The sequence below is a fragment of the Poecilia mexicana genome, unplaced genomic scaffold (assembly GCF_051168715.1).
Source record: "Poecilia mexicana isolate PSO_F unplaced genomic scaffold, ASM5116871v1 scaffold_15, whole genome shotgun sequence".
In the NCBI taxonomy this organism is placed as follows: Eukaryota; Metazoa; Chordata; class Actinopteri; order Cyprinodontiformes; family Poeciliidae; genus Poecilia; species Poecilia mexicana.
The window spans coordinates 15190885-15208944 of NW_028263384.1; the positions used below are offsets into that span (position 1 = coordinate 15190885).

The 18060-nt window shown below is 39.2% G+C and overlaps 1 protein-coding gene across 1 annotated transcript in view; it reads left to right on the forward strand.

The window, feature by feature from the left end:
- Positions 1 to 18060, forward strand: part of lrmda (leucine rich melanocyte differentiation associated) — a 226867-nt gene that overhangs the window by 130304 nt on the left and 78503 nt on the right. The window contains exons 3-4 of the mRNA XM_014987333.2: positions 16284 to 16410; positions 17745 to 17884. Of these exons, the coding sequence (XP_014842819.2) occupies positions 16284 to 16410; positions 17745 to 17884 (267 nt within the window). The remainder of the gene's footprint in view (positions 1 to 16283; positions 16411 to 17744; positions 17885 to 18060) is intronic.

An 18060-nucleotide genomic window follows, 5' to 3' on the forward strand; every position in this document is an offset into this window, starting at 1 on the left:
ACTGCTCCAGCATACCCTTCACATTCGCAGATAGGGTTGAGCTTTCAGATGGTGAAATTAGGGTTGGAATGTACATAATTTTGTTTTATTATTTTCAGTGTGGTTAGGTATGGAAAAGAATGAAATTGTGTATGGAATAAGGTTAATGTTGTCATATTGTGTTCCTTATTCTGTCTCCTAAATTATTAAAAGTTCAGTAAAAAAAAAAAAAAAAAAAAAAAATAAGGTTTCTTCTACACGCTTTCTCCGTTGAGCTGCTGCATCACAATTTTAGTTTTTGTCCGAAAATCTTTGATCCTTTTGGTTTTTAAGTTAAAAATAAGAAGCTGTAGATGACTGTAAAGTTGTTAAATAGATAATTTCAGTTTTTTGGCTTCTAAGGACTTCAGGACCAAAGCTTTGAGTTTGAACTGTGATTCTTAAAGCCCTCATCTCACTGCTGTGTATCCTTGCACAATGTATTGTATATTTATAGTTGTAGAATGTGATTTTAACTATTAAACAGTTAGTGTGGAGTTTTTTTTTTTCTTATTAACAAAAGTACAAGCAATATGGACATGGCCAAAAGACCTTATGGTTGCTGAAGGTTGATAGTATGGTGAAGATGTGTGAGCTGGCCACAAGTTTTATTGTAACTTGTTATATTCAGCATCAATTTGTGCTTTGTCTGCACTCTTCAGCAAGACAAGTCCAAAGTATGTTAAAGGAAACTAATGCACTTTTATTGATGTGACGCACCACAGTACTTGATATGAGTCCTTGTAAAATAATTTCTTAAGCATTTACGTATTCAGTCCTTTCAATCCAAAGTTGACAAGTCCAAATGATTTAATGAAACAACCCTTTGCTATCAATCAATCAAGTTTATTTATAAAGGACATTTCAGCAACAAGGCAGTTCAAAGTGCTTTACATTATAAAAGTACACAAATCAGAAGCCATAAAAAACATCATCCAGTCAACAATTGAGACACCAGTGACAGACATTACATTTTGACGAGCGCCATCAACAGGATCATCAATACATGTAAAATACGTTGGTCAATTTTTCATTTATTATGGTCAAAAGCAACTCTAAACAGATGGAATTTTAGTCTGGATTTAACAGACCTCAGTTGTTTCGGCTGTTTTGCAGTTTTCTGGACGTTTGTTCCAGATTTATGGTGCGTAGATGCTGACTTCTGCTTTTCCATGCTTGGCTCTAGTTCTGGGGATACAAAGCAGGCCAGAATTGGAAGATCAGAGTGGTCTGGAAGGTCGATACAACAACAGCAGATCTTTATTGAATTTTGATGCTAAGCAATTCAGTAGTTTATAAACTAACAACAGTATTTTGAAGTAGATTCTCTGAGCTAAAGTCAGTGCAAGGACTTTACAACTGGGTGATGTGATCTATCTTCCTGGATTTAGTGAGAACTCGAGCAGCAGCGTGCTCTCACTTAGTCCAGAATTAAAGGACTAATTAAACGTTAGTCCTTCAATCCTGGAAGTGTTATTCTGTGAAATGAATAACATACACATTATAAATGTTGCGATTTTAACTCTGTTTCAAAGCGTTATAAGAACCGACAGAAAAGAGTAGAAATTGGTTTAGAAAAGTGTGGAATTTTAAAAAGGGTAATTTGTAGGATTCCTGTTAAATACCTTTTTTTTTTTTTAGTTTGGATTGAATCTCCTTTGCTCTGGATAGTTGTCATCTTGATCCATCAATGTGGCATGTTTAAAGGCAAAATTGGTTTTAGGCTTTCATTAAATTTGTTAATAACTTGCATAATGTTCACATTATTTAACAGGATATTAACAGTAGAGGGAAAGCAACGCACATTTTAACCTTTAACTAATGTGACATTCAGGCTGTTCTGAAAGCAGGATAAAATGTATTTCCCTCTTTACTGTGCACCGAAAAGAATTATGTGTATTTTTGAAAATGTGGTTTATAAACTTGCATGATTATAAATATGCACTGCAAGGTATTTCATACTGTGTGTTCAGTTGTGAAATAATGTAATTTACATTTTACAAGCCTTTAACTGGTTTCAGCTCATTTAGTTTATTGTTCCCACATTCACTTTGATTATAAATATTATATAGTGCACTTTTCAGGCTTTCTTATAATTGTTGCATCTGTTTCCCTTGTGTTTTTTATTGCTACAGTGCATGTATCACATTATTCAAGTCGCTACCATTTCCAGTAATTCCATTTTGAAACAGGGAGACCTCGCAGAACATTTCTATTTTGTAGTACCTTTTTCCTTCTAGTTTTTTGTTGTTGCTTTTGCCTTAGTTTTCCAGGCAGCTGCAAAAAGGAGCACTACGTTTTTTCTTGCATGTCCTATTATGAAGTTTTATGCCACTTCCATGAGCCTAAGACATATCCCTCCTTTCTCTTTCTGGCTAATTGGGAAATTCTTAAGACCGTTTCTATGCACAGCATTGTGTGCCTGAATGTGTCAGTGCGCTGCTATGCTGCTGTTAGACCGCGTGTCATTTTGTCAGTTTGGATCGTGTTTTTAGAGTGGTTTGTAATTAGATTAATTAGCACTGTATTGACAAATTGTTAGAATTGCCTGATCTTTTCACATGTTTGACGATACTGCTTCCTTGCTTTTTTTCAAATCTAAATATTGCTGAAAATGGAACCTTTTTCCAAGGAAATGGAACATATTTTTGCCCCCCTTTTTGAAATCACACTGTCTCTTAAAGCATCTTTTTATCAAAGTGGTGTACTGTGCGTTGAACAAATGTGACCCATGTGTTTATTTTCCTTTTGTCCAAGCTTACAAAGTAGAGTAAGGCTTTGTGTCAGAATGAAAAGACTTTAGGGGAAGCGGCACATTTGGGGGGTAAAGTTGGGAGGCCAAACAAGCTTTAAAGAAGGTCCAGTCTTGCTTAGGGTTACTGGTAAGCCTGTTGGACATCAGCTTTGTTCTTCTCATAGGCTCCTTATTTGTGCCCTGATGCGGTTGTCCCCTTGCATGTTCCTCTTGTACCTCATCTGGGCCAATTCGACAGTCTAAGTCTCAAATTGAGCCATTTTGTCTCACTTTAAAACAAACTAGGACCTATTATGTGGGAGTTTTTGTTTTAAATTCATACCCCTCCTTCTTGTCTCCCTTCCATGTTGGCCTTGGTCTATGTAGGTTGTCAGTGCCCCCTGCTTTTCTTTGCTCTTAAGTTTGATGCACTAGCTTTGTGAGGGGTCAGTGTTTCTACTCCAGCAGTGTCAGCTTCAATCTGGGGCGATTTGGTGTGAAATGTGTGCCATGGTGTGGGGGCTTGCAGGTCAAAGCCCCAGTAATTGATGTTGCTTATTCATCTGCTTTTCCTCGTCTACTCCCACTGCAGCACGGCAGCCTTTTTTGTTTGTCTAAATTGTTTGAAGATTTACTGTAGGTCTTAGGGCTCTGAGATCCATTCCCCTGCTGCACTTTGTCTGTGTTCCTACCTAGCAGGGGGTTCAGCACCGGGCCACACAATGGTGGGTGCACAAAAGAGGCTTTGCCCAACACAAGGCTTGGGGGCCATAGCAGAGCATGATACGGAGCACCGGGGTACACACAATGGCTTTGGCACAAAGAAGGCTTCCCTTAAGACAGAACTAGGAGGACATCTAGCATGACAAGCAGTTGCTGCTCTCAGTGTAATTAGCCATGGAGCTAGCCCGACCAATGGCCTCATGAGGTAAATGTAAACGGATTCCAAACAGGAGAAAATAATTTTTGACAGGATACATAAACATACACTCTGAGGCCACTTTATATACATTTCGATGCATTGATAACAGCAACTCGGCAAATAGCTTGACAGTAACTGGATGTATTCAGGTGTCTACTGTAGAAGTGGTAAAAACCATTTGCTATAAAGTTCAAGCTGAACATCAGAATAAGAAACTACCAGGTGGTAGTTACTAACTCCTCGGCATGTTGATGTTCTTCAGAGGCTAAGTTAGGTCTGCAATATATGCTTATATATATATATATAAGTGCATGTATGGATGTAAATATCTCATCATCAAGGTTGTGCAGTCTAAATGGACCTAATTTTCTACACAGTATATCAGGATCCTTGTTGAATCAATATCAAGAAATGTATGGTAGCTCTGGATTTTAAAAGATCATACATGCTGCCTCTTGTAATTTCTAACAGACAAAATGGCTGATCAGTTTTTAATGACGGAGCATTCACAAAAAAGAAAAAAAAAATAAGGACTCAATCATGTCTGCACTAAAAGTCCATCTTTTGGTGAATTCTCTCAGCCTACTAATCCGTCTTTTACTCTTTGTTCTGAGAAACCATACCTGCTAGCTGGAGTGTTGGGATGCAGTGCTGGATCTGTTTAACCACAATGAGGAGCGTAATGACGGAGCCACATTTAATCTTGCCCTCTAGCATGTCAGGCGTCGGCATGGGTGGTATGTCCTCAAGAGCCTTTGAAGAAGACTGGTTCGCGGTGGAGATTTGGATCATTACACAAGAAAGAACACTTCATAAGTACTGAAGTGAGTTGGAGAAATGACGGTTAATGATGTTGACAGCAATTCACCTCCACTGAATTACAGAAAGATTTGACTCAACTTGCCTTCTTTAATGAGCCTCACTCTGTAAAGGTAATGGGCCACGAGTAAGACAAGGAGAAAGGAAGGGAGAGGAGACACTGTGAGGAAGGGGGGGATTTATTTCTTTTTCTCTCCCAAGAGGTCCATTACAATCTGTTTTTATATGACCAGGTAAGATCCCGCTACAACGCCATCACAAAGTAGTGTCTCTAAATCATCTTTTCACATAATTCAATGGCTATAGGTCACAATGTAGTAAAGATAAATCCATATAAGCAAGTAACCATCTAAATTATGCAGGGATTTTTAAAATGTTAGACTGGAAGTCCAAGATCAATCAAGATCCTCTGTTTTTCATTTTGCCCTCACTAGATTTAATCTAGAGCCATTAAACTCAAACTGCAAAAAAAAAAAAACAAAAAAAAAAAAAAAACATATGTCCATGGACGCTGATCTGTGGTTCATTAGAATTTGTCAAAAAGACAATAACCTTATAGAAACTATTGCTGTTTTCCATTTCTGCCAGGTCAAAATCCTGTCCAATCATTTTATATAAGATCATTCAAGAGTATGACACTGGGATAACCTGGAATTTATTGAGGTGGTACCTTTAATAAAGTTTGAGAGCCACTGATCAAGGTATCATACCGGCTTACTGCTGTCTAACTCTGATAAAAGTGTTTAGGACTAATTACTGGACATTCACAATTATTATAGGTGCAGTTTAAACTCAGTAAACACATTTGCACAAACCGTGTCCATCACTTACATACAATAAAATGTTGCCTAAGCTAAGAAAGTTTTTTCTAAATGTAAAAGGTGCTCTCGCAATAAGCATCTATGATTTGCTTAGATTTTTCCGACGCATGTCTTTAATGTTATTCCACTTGGATTAAATTAGCCTATTTGCATACTTCTAGAGCAAGGACAGTGAATCTGGCCTACAGCTTGTTTGCTATTTCTAATCCTGCATGTTTATGCGCTAGTTTGTGACAAAAACCTTAACTGACAGCGTGACAGTTGATTTGCAGTTCTATTTTTTTCTTCATTTGACTGTCATCCCATCAAAGTAGCATATCTGTCGAAGTCTTTGAGTATCTCACACAGATTGCTAAATATGTAAAATATGTACATCCAAACCAGGATCCAGTGCCAATTATGCATCGACAGCGATGTCACCAAGAATGTAACATTTAAATTAAAATGATGCCATTTGATTTCAAACTGACTTCTGCGGTGACGTCGCCCATTATATCCTTTCGTTGTGTAAGATGGGACAAAAACAACAATGAAGAAAGGAGGAACTATTCTAAAGGTCAAATCAATAGCTTTCTTGTTTTCCTTTTCCTGTGTGTCTCTTTGCCACACCTCCATGTCAGTCAGCAAGCCTAATAATAGATTTGTTAGAAGCAGAACATATTTTAGATTTTTATAGCATCACGCAACATATTGGTTAAGACCACCCTCTGACTTTAAATGCTCTCTTGATTAGTTTTGGCAGTATCTTGCTACTGTTTTACTGAGTCCATTTTAATATTACTCTAATTCATATTGACATACCTATTTCGTGAGGCTCTGATCAGCCACTGCTCATTTTGAACAATTATAATTTCTATAAATGACAACAAAATGTTTTTTTTTCTACCTTTTAGATAAATTAAAAGTGGAACTGTTCTAATTTACTCATTTAAAATACACTCAGCTTTTCTGTTTTTGAATCCTTGAACATATAAGATACTACTTTTTTTATAAGATCCATTTTAGTTAAATCGCAGGTTATGTTCAACTTTAAGTTTGCATGAAAAAGCTCCAAGTTGCTGTTATATGTCATCATCCCTTTATTTATTGTGTTATACACTAGCCCTAAGGAGCTTTTGTGTGAATGAATTAAAATTTAAATGTGAACCCTAAGAATAATTTTGAGTAAACTGAATTCATGATACTCGGAAAAACAATCTTAAATGTAAATTTGTCTTATGGAAACTTTGCAGAAACCATGAATTAGACACTTATTTAATTTAGTAGGTTTTGTGCCTTGGTGAGCCACTCTGAAACGTAAGCTGTTGCTATGGAACAACAGTGTAAAATTGTTCCATTGTAATCACCAGCAAGAATATTGGTGCCTCTCTACTAGTACAGTATCACTGTATTTGGTTGTAGATGGAAGTGCAGCAGGTTCAGTGGCATATGCAGAAAACACAAAGCATGATATGTAAATTGGCAGGAATGCTTGTCTAATTATCACTTTTCTGCTTGCTCTCCATGCTGAGATTATGTAATTATCTTTTTGAAACTCAGTGAAAAGACATGGCTTTGTGTGTCTGTGAGTGTGTGTGTGTGCGTGCGCGTGTACGCGTATGCCATGTCTGTCTGAGATGCTGGTGTACCTGACACTCAGCGAGCCACTTAATAATATGCTGGAAAGGCAGCTAATTATATTACAATAATGGCTTGATGAAAGCGGTAAGGCAGGCCACTGAATGAGTGATAGCACTTTTTGACTGCTTAAATTGTGTCTTTATCAAAAATTATTCTTATTATCTCCCTGCAAAGGAAGATCTTTAATTACAGATCTGTTTATATATTAAGACACACAAATGTTTTGGCTCTTTATGCTTGTTATTATGCAAATAGCCACATTTGCTAAATGATATGTTTCACTGCAATGATATTTTCAACAAACTGAATTCCTTATCAGGGTAATTACTCTGTGTTTACAAGCCCCCCAAAGCTAGGATATCCCAATTAAAGACTACACCTGTTCAATTTGTGGGAATCATATTTGTTACAAGTGTCATTACACGTTCCCCTGAAGAGCACGGGTTTGTCAGCGGGGAAGAATCACCACTTAGACCCCTTACTGGGCTCCCAGATTTCATCCCGCTTCTGCAAATGTTCCAGGCAGACTGGTGTTGTCTAGTTATGAGATTCGATGCAGAAAGAAGGCAGGAACACAGCTGACACATTCTTCCGCAGGGCCCGGGGAGGGGGTAGATGGGTAATCTGACGGAGGGCGAGCGTGAGCAACAGCAGCAGCATTGACATCAGCCATAGACTGCTTTCGAAACTTTTTAATTAGCACTAATTACCTTTGCAGGAAAATGTTGAGGCTTGAAAGGATTTGTGTCAGCAAGTGGGAGATCAAAGATTGTGGTGTTGTGCATTTTAATCTGAACACTGAGGGGTAATAGGGAGCTGTTTGTATGTTCTAGAGAGGCTTAGAGGAAGAAAATCATCCCAGGTGGTCCCCGAGTAGTCTACCTCTGCTAATGCCGCCGAGCAATCACACCACAGGTCCTGTCACATTACAAAATTTTTCCCTAATATAAAGAAATTAACTTTAGTCTTTAGCTCGGAATTGAATAATGGCCCTCTTTCGCTTTGTCCGTGTTTCTCCCCCGTCCGTGTGCATGCATTCCTCAGCGTCAGTGAGTGCGCACACGCGCCCGAGCGCAAGCGCGCCGCTTCATCAGACTGACAGGCCTTTCATAGAGGTGGTTTTTAATGCATGCCTGGGCATCACTGTGGCAGGGTCATCCATCAGACATCAAGACAACATCGATCATTTGCCATGAAGAGAGCGCGGGGTAGTGATTATTTGCTATTAGGTGGATGCTGAGGCATACAAATGGCTGGCAGTTGACAGTTGAACTCACTCTAACGTAATGCGGGTTGGCTCCCCCTCTCAGGGAAATGTTGACAGGCACTGAGCCTGAACACTGTAATGACAGAGTGTACGGGGAGACAGGCCACTGAGGGTTTCTTCCTCACAGATCGCAGCATCTATTATTTAGCACTTTTTTCCCCCTTTAGTTTATTTGCAAATACTGTATATTAGCTTATTTCCCGAGCAGTTTTTATGTACTGTACTCCATATTTGTGTATATTGTTTACCATAAATAAGTCATAGCTCTATGTGAAGTGTCCCCTATTGCAATATGCTTTGGCTGACTGACCCTGATAGATAACTTTAGGGCTTTATATGCACGCTTAAAGATGCGTGAACCCTTGCTTGTTTGTGCCGCATTAATGTGCTCACTGACTGAGATGCCATCAGCGAATTGATTTTCAGCTCCCGTTCACTGAAAGAGGAGGGTATTTGTCATGTGGATAGACAACTAATCTTTCAATACAAACATTCACAAGACACATGGCTGTACTGTGAGAGGAGTCCTCTTTCGCTGTGGGGAGGGGGAATCTTAGAGAGAGATGATGCATTTTGCCACCATGACGTATATTACAATGTACAGTTGTTGGTGTTCTAAACATGGGAGACAGGCGCTAATGCTCTGATGCACAGCGAGATCAGTTTGCAGAAACTTTTAAAATAGACGTCTGCCTTTCTGATGCAATCTTTCAGTTTCTTGCGCCTCTCTGTTGGGTCGCTGCTAGAGCTTAGACTTCATCCCAGGACAAACTGGGGTCAAGCAAGGCTTATGAGGTTGGAGCTGACAGGAATGTCTGTCAAGTCCTTATCCCCTGGCTAGGGTTGGTCCAGGGTCATTAATCAGACAGGGATTTGAGGTGCAAAGGGAAGCAGGAGGGCAGGCTGATTTCAGGAACGTTGACCCCGGTACAGTGGCTTTGATTTTTGTGTGCTTGCAGGAAGAGGCGGTGTGTCTGAGTTGATAGGATCAGCCCCTGTCTCATTCACAGCGCTCTTAGCCCCTCTGCCAGCACTAATGACATTGAGAGAGAGAATATTAACCTCACACACTCAGCAGGAATATCCACAGGGGTAGTCTATTACTCAAACACGGCAGAATTCACACAACAGCTAGTTTTACATTTATATCTGACACTCCACAGTGTCGATGTTTTAAATGTACCTTTTATCCGTCACACTGGTGCATCTTATTTCAGTATTTCATTTCAAAAATTTAAACTCAAATAATGTATGGATTAGTTATATGGAAAGAGATACATTTCAAGTGTTGATTTTGACTATTATGGTTTACAGTTAATACAACTCAGTACAGTTACGTTTACAGTACAGAGAATGTTAATATTAAAGATGGCAAATGGAAAGAAAAAAATATTTCAAAAATGGGCAAAGAAAGCACTGCCTCCAAACACATTGATGAAAAGTTGAGTGGAAGGAAAAAGTGCAGGAGCAAAGGTGTAAGAGGCTTTATAACATCATCAGTGACACAGGCTGTTTGCCTCCATGCAATACTACTTTCACGCATTAATTAAAACAAAAAGACCACCCATCCAGTATTGATTTAGAGCTTTTTCATTAGGACATTTGAATGGTAAATATATATATATATATATATTCTAACTGAAAACTCAAAAAAGTTTTTTGGTTTTTTTTAGATTTAAGTAGCAATTAGTAGCAGTAAAATTTGAATTGTTCACACTGTTATGAACCTTAGTTATGATTTGCACTTTCTAAATTTGAGGTCTTCATCTAATTGATTTTCAGTTATGTTCCAATTTATCAAGGTTCCTCTGTTAAGAAGTGATTTTTACCTTCTTCATTATAAAGAACTTTGCTAATTATATTTCACAGGTTTCTTTGTCTTTGCGCTTGTTTGTGTGCTCTAGAATAGATTTTATTATTTTTTTTGTACATCAAGCAACGAATCCCTCCGTGAAGTAAAATGTGACGTGCCATCGCCAATTGACAGCTTTGTAGTTAGTAATGCTTTAACACATATCAGGAGCGAGCATAGAGTAATATTCAAAACAGATTAGAGTGAAGCCACATAAAGAAGAGATTTGCTGCCGGCGCCAAATGTACTCTAATGATTTGCATTGCCATTAATAGTAATTTGCAGCTGCCTGGGAGGAGACATGTAATCCCCTTTCCATGTGTGAATTGACATGTATTCATGGAAGACTATGTGTGTCCTGGATGTGTGATCTTTAAATGACTGCCACCTGAGGCCTGGCAGCGTAGAGGGAGGGAGTGCCGCACTGAGCGGAGACTGTCTGCATGTGTGCGCCAAAAAAAAAAAAAAAAATAGGAGGGTGAAAAACGAAGAAGAGCTGTGGGGGAGATGGAGACAGATAATGACAGTCTAATTCGCCGTCGCCATCAGAGACGCACGTATGGAAACAAACGAAGGCCTCAAACTGTAGCTGGAGGGGAGAGCGCTGGAACAGACCCGATCAGAGCTGTGTGGAGGTGGTAGGAGGGATGTTGGAGGGGTTGCAGGGCATCAATTTTCTTTGCAGATAATGTCACTTTTTAGGAGCAATTTCCACTGGTGTTTTGATGCGTTATTTTTGGATATTCCTGCCTCTTTTTCCATGTTTCTTGATGGTTATAGTGATGAACTGCACACCCTGCTAAGCCATGTGAATTAATATCCATATATACTCCGCGATTATAACGCCATTGAGTTTCTGATTTCATTTTGTTCCATTCGCATTCACCACCACTGTAAGCAGAAAAACAAATTGTTGCTGTTTGAACTAAATTTTAAGTAAATGGAGTTCACAGGTAGTAAACATGAAGTAATATTTCATATTTAATTACTTTGGAGCATCATATACTCATCAAAAATACTCGCGTCCTTCAAGCTTTTGTCACAACCCCCAACGTAAATAGGACTTTGGGATTTTGTGATCAAGCAACACAAAGTAGTGAGAGATTGTGTAGTGGCAGGAAGGTTTACAAAAAAATATAACGAATATGGTGTACATTTTACTAGAATGCAATGAAATCAATTCCCATCAGAAGACACTCAATAGTTTCTAGAGTTCTCCTTTGTATAATTCCAGTCTCAGTATAAATGTAGCTATTCTGTGAAGACCTAACAGTTTCATCAACCACATCAATTTAAGAGAATTTAAGAAAGTGCTTTGGTCAGATGAGTCTACGACTTAACTTTTTGATCTACACACAAAGTGCTTTGTGACGTAAAAAAACTAAGTGTGCACCTCAGCCTGAACACACTGTTCCCGTCTTAAAATGTTGGTGGTGGCATGCTGCCGCGGTGATGCTTTTGTTCTGGCAACTTTTTAGAGTTGATGGGAAGATGGACTGAGCTCAATGCTAAAGACCTTAGACTATGAAAGATTCTCTCCCTTCCAACAAGATACGTCCAGATGTACAGCCAGAGCTGGGGTGGATGGTTTAAATCAAGGCAGTCTGCATGTGCCATAACGGCCCAGTCAAAGCCCAGACCTAAATCCAACTGCGAGTCCACAGCAAGAATTGAAAATCAATGTTCAAAGCTGGTTCAGTGTAATTGAGCTTGAGCTATTTTACAAAGGATGGGCAAAATATTCTTTAGAGTCATGCTCCAAATTGTTTGTGGCTCTAAGTCCAACAAAGTAGTTTTAGAGACCCACGCCACAGTTTTCATATTCTTCTGTGTTCACCTCTTACAAAAAAGTCCAATAATTTTTTTTTTTTGTGTTCTTTCCATGACAAAATATGGAAAAGTTTAAACCATCGTCTAATGCAGTTCATGGTTTAGATTCTGTGTTTACTTTTTGGTTTAGTGAGTCTCTGCTTTCATTCCTTTCCATAACTCATCCTTTCACCCTTGTTGTTAAGTTTATCGCTGCCAGTCCACACACAGTTGTCATCTGAGGTCCACTTTCTGTACTCTATTTATTACACCACCACATCCTCGCAAATAATCTGAAGTGAACTCTTAAAAGTGTGTAATGCTCATGTGAAGGTTATCATAGCCCTGGAATTGGTCAATTCATCAAACAGTTATCTGTTTCCTTCTGTAAAGGATGTCAGCGCGCCTGCAACTCTGCAGATCCAGCTGGCCTAACTTAAAATAAGATTTCCTTTTTTCTTTATTTCTGCACTTATGCAACCATCTGAGAGGACATCAGCTGCCGGACTTCAGCTCTGAAGCCTCTCCAGCTTTTCAAAGTCCCTAGTTCTGGATGTGAATTCAAGGACATTTTCGAAGTACTGTGCAGGAGCCCAGAAGTGGTTCCACAGTAATAGAGAATGCATTGTATGAACGCATGATAGGTTGAGCAAAAGCAACTTCACTCAGGCCACAGTTTCAGCAGCAGATGGAAGACTGTGTAACACATGTAAAGTAGCCAAGACTGCTGTTCTTAATTTTTCATGTGTTGCCTGAGGATATCCAACATGACACTGGTGCACACCACTGGCAGAAGTGACTGACATTCCAGCCAATAACAAGCGAGAGTTTTCTTCCCTCTGTTGTCAGCTGCGGTTTATCAATCACTATGTCTGCATCAGTATTAGTGTATTGATCCGGGAAAGCTGCTCTCTGGGTCAGCGTCTCCTCTCCAATGTCCTTGTCTGGCTTCTCACATCCTCCACTTCCTCTGCTGAGTTTCTGCTCCTGCTAAAAATGTATCTATCTCCTCTTGGGGCTCAGTCGGCAGGATATTTGTAGATAATGGTGGTTTCAGCACATACACCCACCACTTATGTAAGCTCCAAAGCACGTACACCGATATGCAGGCAGCGTTGTGTGATGTATAATGGCGGGCTTACACAGGCTAAGTGGTAGTCAAAGCGCAAAGACAGCCCGTGTGAAGTATTAGCTCTGACAATGAGGCTGATCATAATTATCTTAACAAGTGCAGGATTCATTGCCTCACCTCGTTAAAGCGCCTTTCTGTCTCTGAAAGCTACTGCTGCTCGGTCTCTTGCACGATAGAGGTTTAACATAAAGTCGTTTGATCAAATATGGTGCTCATATTTATTTTTCTAAATATGTACCTAATTGCTCCGCTCTGATTTGAATTAATTATTACTCATACAGTATTTTTTTATTATTTTTTTTATTTTTTTTACAGTTACAGTGAGCTTCTTAAAAATACAAAGGACAATTGGTGTTTTTGTAGAAATCATGCAGTTATTGCTGCTCTTTTTGAAGAATAGATATAAACAAAGATAAGTGTATATTTAATCATTACAGGAACATTTTTTGCTCTTCTTTTTTTCTTGATTCCCAACTTTTACCAAACATCAGTTGCAGGCAGTTATTCTCATTAGTGTTTTTTTTTTTTTTTTTTTTTTTCCAGTTTTTCTTTTTTATTAAGGAAAGTGCTTTTACAGCAGTGCTTAAACTTTGTTAGTTCTCCAAGCTGCACATTAAAACAACAAGGCTTATAAAAAGTAATGAAAGCAGCTATGGAAGTCTGCAGAGGGGAGCATAGAGAGCTGGAGAGTATTAGAAGTTCAATCCCAGCTCTGTAGCTAATGCTGGATGGGACCTAGTGGCTCTCCCCTGGCTGTGAATTTAACTGATTAAATCAGCCAGTGCACACAGTGGTGGTGACATGAAAACAACAATTAATAAGGCTCCCCCCTGTGCCATGCGGCTCCCTTTAACCGAGCAGCTAATAACATAACCCACAGGACTGCAGCCCATCAGACACAGACACGCAGGCACACACACACACACACACACACACACACACACACACACACACACACACAGATGGCTATAGTTTGTTTGCAGCCTTTTGCGCACAGAAAATTAAATGTTTATCCAAGGTGGTGGGAGATTTCTCTCAACTACTCATTAATAAATATTATACTTGTAACATAATAGCAAGTTCTTCCTACTGTGCTGTAGTTGTTTTAGGACTTCACGTTTGTTTCATTGACACCTATATTTAGAATTAAGACAAAACATTTTTTCATCATTTTTCCATCATCCACAAATGGGGAAAAAGAGCACAATGAAATATACAAATATATGTAAGAAGTATATTTCTTATTAGTGTGATTCTGAGGTAATAGAGTAGAAATACAAATGAACATCTTGAAGTCTAATTAGTCTTTGGTTCTCAAAACAAGAGAGCGACCAACAAATGTATGGGGTTTGACATGTTTCCTATCTCTTAATAAATGAGAAGTGCCACAAGGTGAAGACACACCCAACCCAAATTCGAAAAGAAAAAAAAAAACAAAACAAAAAAAACTGCCACTTCTCTCCGTTCATCCATCTTGCTGCTGCATTTACGATCCCTGATAAGAGGTTGTCAGCGGGCAGGTTTGCCAGCACACTGGCAGGGTGCTGTCAACTTTCCTTGTCAGTGTGTATGCGTACGTGTGTGTGTTGATGTCTTCTCCCTCCGACTCTCCTGCAAGTCAAAAATATAAAGAATACACTAAATGCTGTTGCAGTAATTTTCTGTGTTCATAATTTAAAGTTTTCAACCAATCTCTAAGTAATTTGAATAGTTAGACTACACAGTTCATTGAAGAAAAAAAAAAAGAACCTTTCTCCGGAAATCCATCTAGGAGTTATTTAATTTTTGGGTTGTTTTTATGCTGTGTTCAAAATGTATTTCAATCAGTTAGAGCTAGAAATTACTTCACACCCCAGAGTTGTCGAGATCCATGTTATGAGTCAGAAAACAGTGGACTTTTCAAAGTGTTTGTGGTGGTAACTACTTTCATCAAAATTATATAGTAATAACCTATTTTTTGGCACTGTCTGTGCCACTGATTAAAAGACATGCACACTGTCAGTCATGCTAGAACATATGCATGTGCAGAAGTCATATTGGATACCACGAAATTCCAACATCCCACCCCCCATATTCTCTCAGCCAAAAAAAAACAAAACAAAAAAAACAAACAAACAAACAAAGAAACTAATTTATATCAGTTTGGTTGTTTAAAACAAAATGTAGCTGCAGATGTATGATATGTAGCCTCTGAGACTGACGCAGATCCAGGAAAGAGCATTGTGTCATGCTGCAGCTTTTTTAGTCATCGTATCCTGAATTTTTCCTGCCGGAATGTGACATTTTTCACTGGAATGTTTTCTCATGACACTTGATGTCATCCTTCTTTTATTTTACTGTGTGCATATATATATGAAAAATAAGCTTAAAATATTAAATTTACTAAAATGCCTATTGATTAAGAATACCTGATTGAATTTAAAACAGTTCTCATTTGAACTGTAAGAGGTTTCGAGAAGTTCAGTGTCTGCAGTGTGTCAGATTTAAATGTCAGTGAAGTCTCCCAGGACGCTTTAACATGGCACTCTGACAGTGAAGGATTAGACAGCACACACATCGCCTTTTGTGTGGCTTCTATGACTTGAACTTTGCAGGGCCCTAACATAACTTTTAACACCACCTTCTGTCAATTTTATGCCTGTGTTAATTTGTATATGTGTGAGAGAGGTGGAGAGGAAAGAAGCTGGGATGACCCCTCACCTCTATGCAATGTGTCATAAAAATGAACGGAAGGGCCAAATGTTTCCTCCTTTTAAAAGAAAAAAAAACAGCTTTGATGTTGTAATCTGAACACTAAACCCCCCTATCATGACGCAGTGGCAGGAAAAAAAAAAGTTTCCCCTTCTACTGCATCTGTGATTGTGAGTGTATCCCAGTTCCTCTGTGAAAATGATGGATGACAAGTTAAATTTGTGTCTGGGGAGTGAAGGTGAACTGTGACAGAGTGATTTGTCTTGGGAATGGAGGGTTAGGGTCAGGCGAAACTGGGCGCCTCAAGGCACAAGACATTGACAAATTCATCCTGCCCGCTGCATTTCTGAAGCCTTTTGTTTTGAATCCTGGCTACTCACAAGTGACCCCCATCCCTCATCCTGCCAGCCACTGAAGGATGCCTCGCCATGCCAGGGGAGCTCAGCACCACAAATTCTTGTCATTCACTTCACTGACAGGCTCAGGCCCACACTCTCCTGCCGTATGAAAGGAGAGAGGCTGAAATATTTATTTCTGCACAATAACCGCGGAGCAGATTTGGAGCCATAACCACTTTACTGTTTCCTTATCATTACAGGTCGCTGGCAGGCCTCAAAATGTTTACTGAGCTGGAAGAGTTGGTCGTCGACAACAATCTGCTTGGAAATGACCTCCAGTTGCCCAGGTTACCCAAGCTCCACACCCTGACACTCAATAAGAACCAAATATCCTTTTGAGAAGAATCAACTCGGGCCATAATTTGTGTTGCATTTCCAGACGTAAATTACAGCAAACTGTTTGTTTTTACCTCTTTCATAAGCGAGTACAATTCGTTATTGTCTGAAAGTGTCTCTTTGTAATGATGTGGCTTTGCAGGAAGCACTCTGTGTAGAAGAACTTGGCTGTCACACAGCTACACACATGACTAGTTTTTGAACTACAGGGACCTCTAGTGGAATCAGATTCAACAGTTACAATAACACACACTTTTATTTTCAGAGTAGAAATAAAAGGACAACCTTTATTTATGTTTTGCCTATATATATATATATATATATATATATATATATATATATATATATATATATATATATATATATATATATATATATACATATATATACAAAGCTTGAAAATAAACAATTTTTTCCATAATCTACCCTTGAATTAACAGCACCATGTTTTTAATTGATTTCCAGATATTCGCATTTTACTTCATTGCCTAGAGTATTTTCTAGTTGCCAGACATTGCCACAGCTCTGTGGCGTCGCTGTAAATTTAGGCATAGATGTAAAACATATTGCAAAGCTGTTTATGATCAGTCGGAGAAGTGCGAACTTCCTCCCTGAGCCTCAGAGCAGGTTCGGCAATGTGTCCTGTTTTCCTTTGGTTATGCAGATCCTGCTGGGTAACGATGTTCCCTCTCTCACACATTCACACACACACGCACACACACACACACACACACTCACGCACACTTCCAGAGTCAACATTAAAACTGGGACTCCTTGAACTGTGCATCTGGGACTGTGTGCTCAGTTCAGTTGTGAAGTGGTCGGCACATGCTAATAGGCCAATTATGTACATCCTGTCGTGGCACAGTGCCGCATTAGTGCAGTTGTATTTTGACACTTTGGGGCTCAATTTTCCAAGTGAATGTATTAGTGATGAATGTGCCTTCTTAGGGGCTGTTTGTTTTTTTTTCCATGTTTCGCAAAACTTTTCCACAGCGCAGCTCCGAGAAGCATGGACTATTTGAACCGCAGGGCATCCATCATTTTGTCACCGTTGTGCACCCGGCCACCTAGGAAATGAAAGAGATTTGAGAGAAAGAGTCAGAGCAGGAGCCAAATTGTGTCAGTGCTATATGCCAAAGCCTGCACCTTAAATTGCACCTCTGTCTGCCCACTCTCACAAAGCCACTGACTAGCCTCTTTGAGCACCTCAATAAATTTGACAGTGACGTGTTTTAGTGCAGACAGGCCTGGGACGGGTTGTGTGCGTAGTGAATGCTAATGTAATTAACATCGCTAGATCCTTGACATCTGCCCTTTGACACCTGACTGATATCGAGGCCCTGCTGGAACACTTAGCTGATGTGACCCCATCACTCGAGTACCTAAGCCTGCTGGGAAACGAGGCCTGCCCCAACCAGCTGGTGAGCCTGGATAAGGATGACGACGACTACCAGAGATACAGGTCTGTTGCTTCATGGGGAAACTTTTATGAATAGGATTAAATCTGTAATTATTCACACCGATGGTAGGTTTAAATTTAAGATCATTTTCATTGAACTGAAAAGTTTGTTTTTGATAGAAAATGGGACACCCATCTTTTAAACATATGAAAGGAGTACTAGTTTTATATATATATAT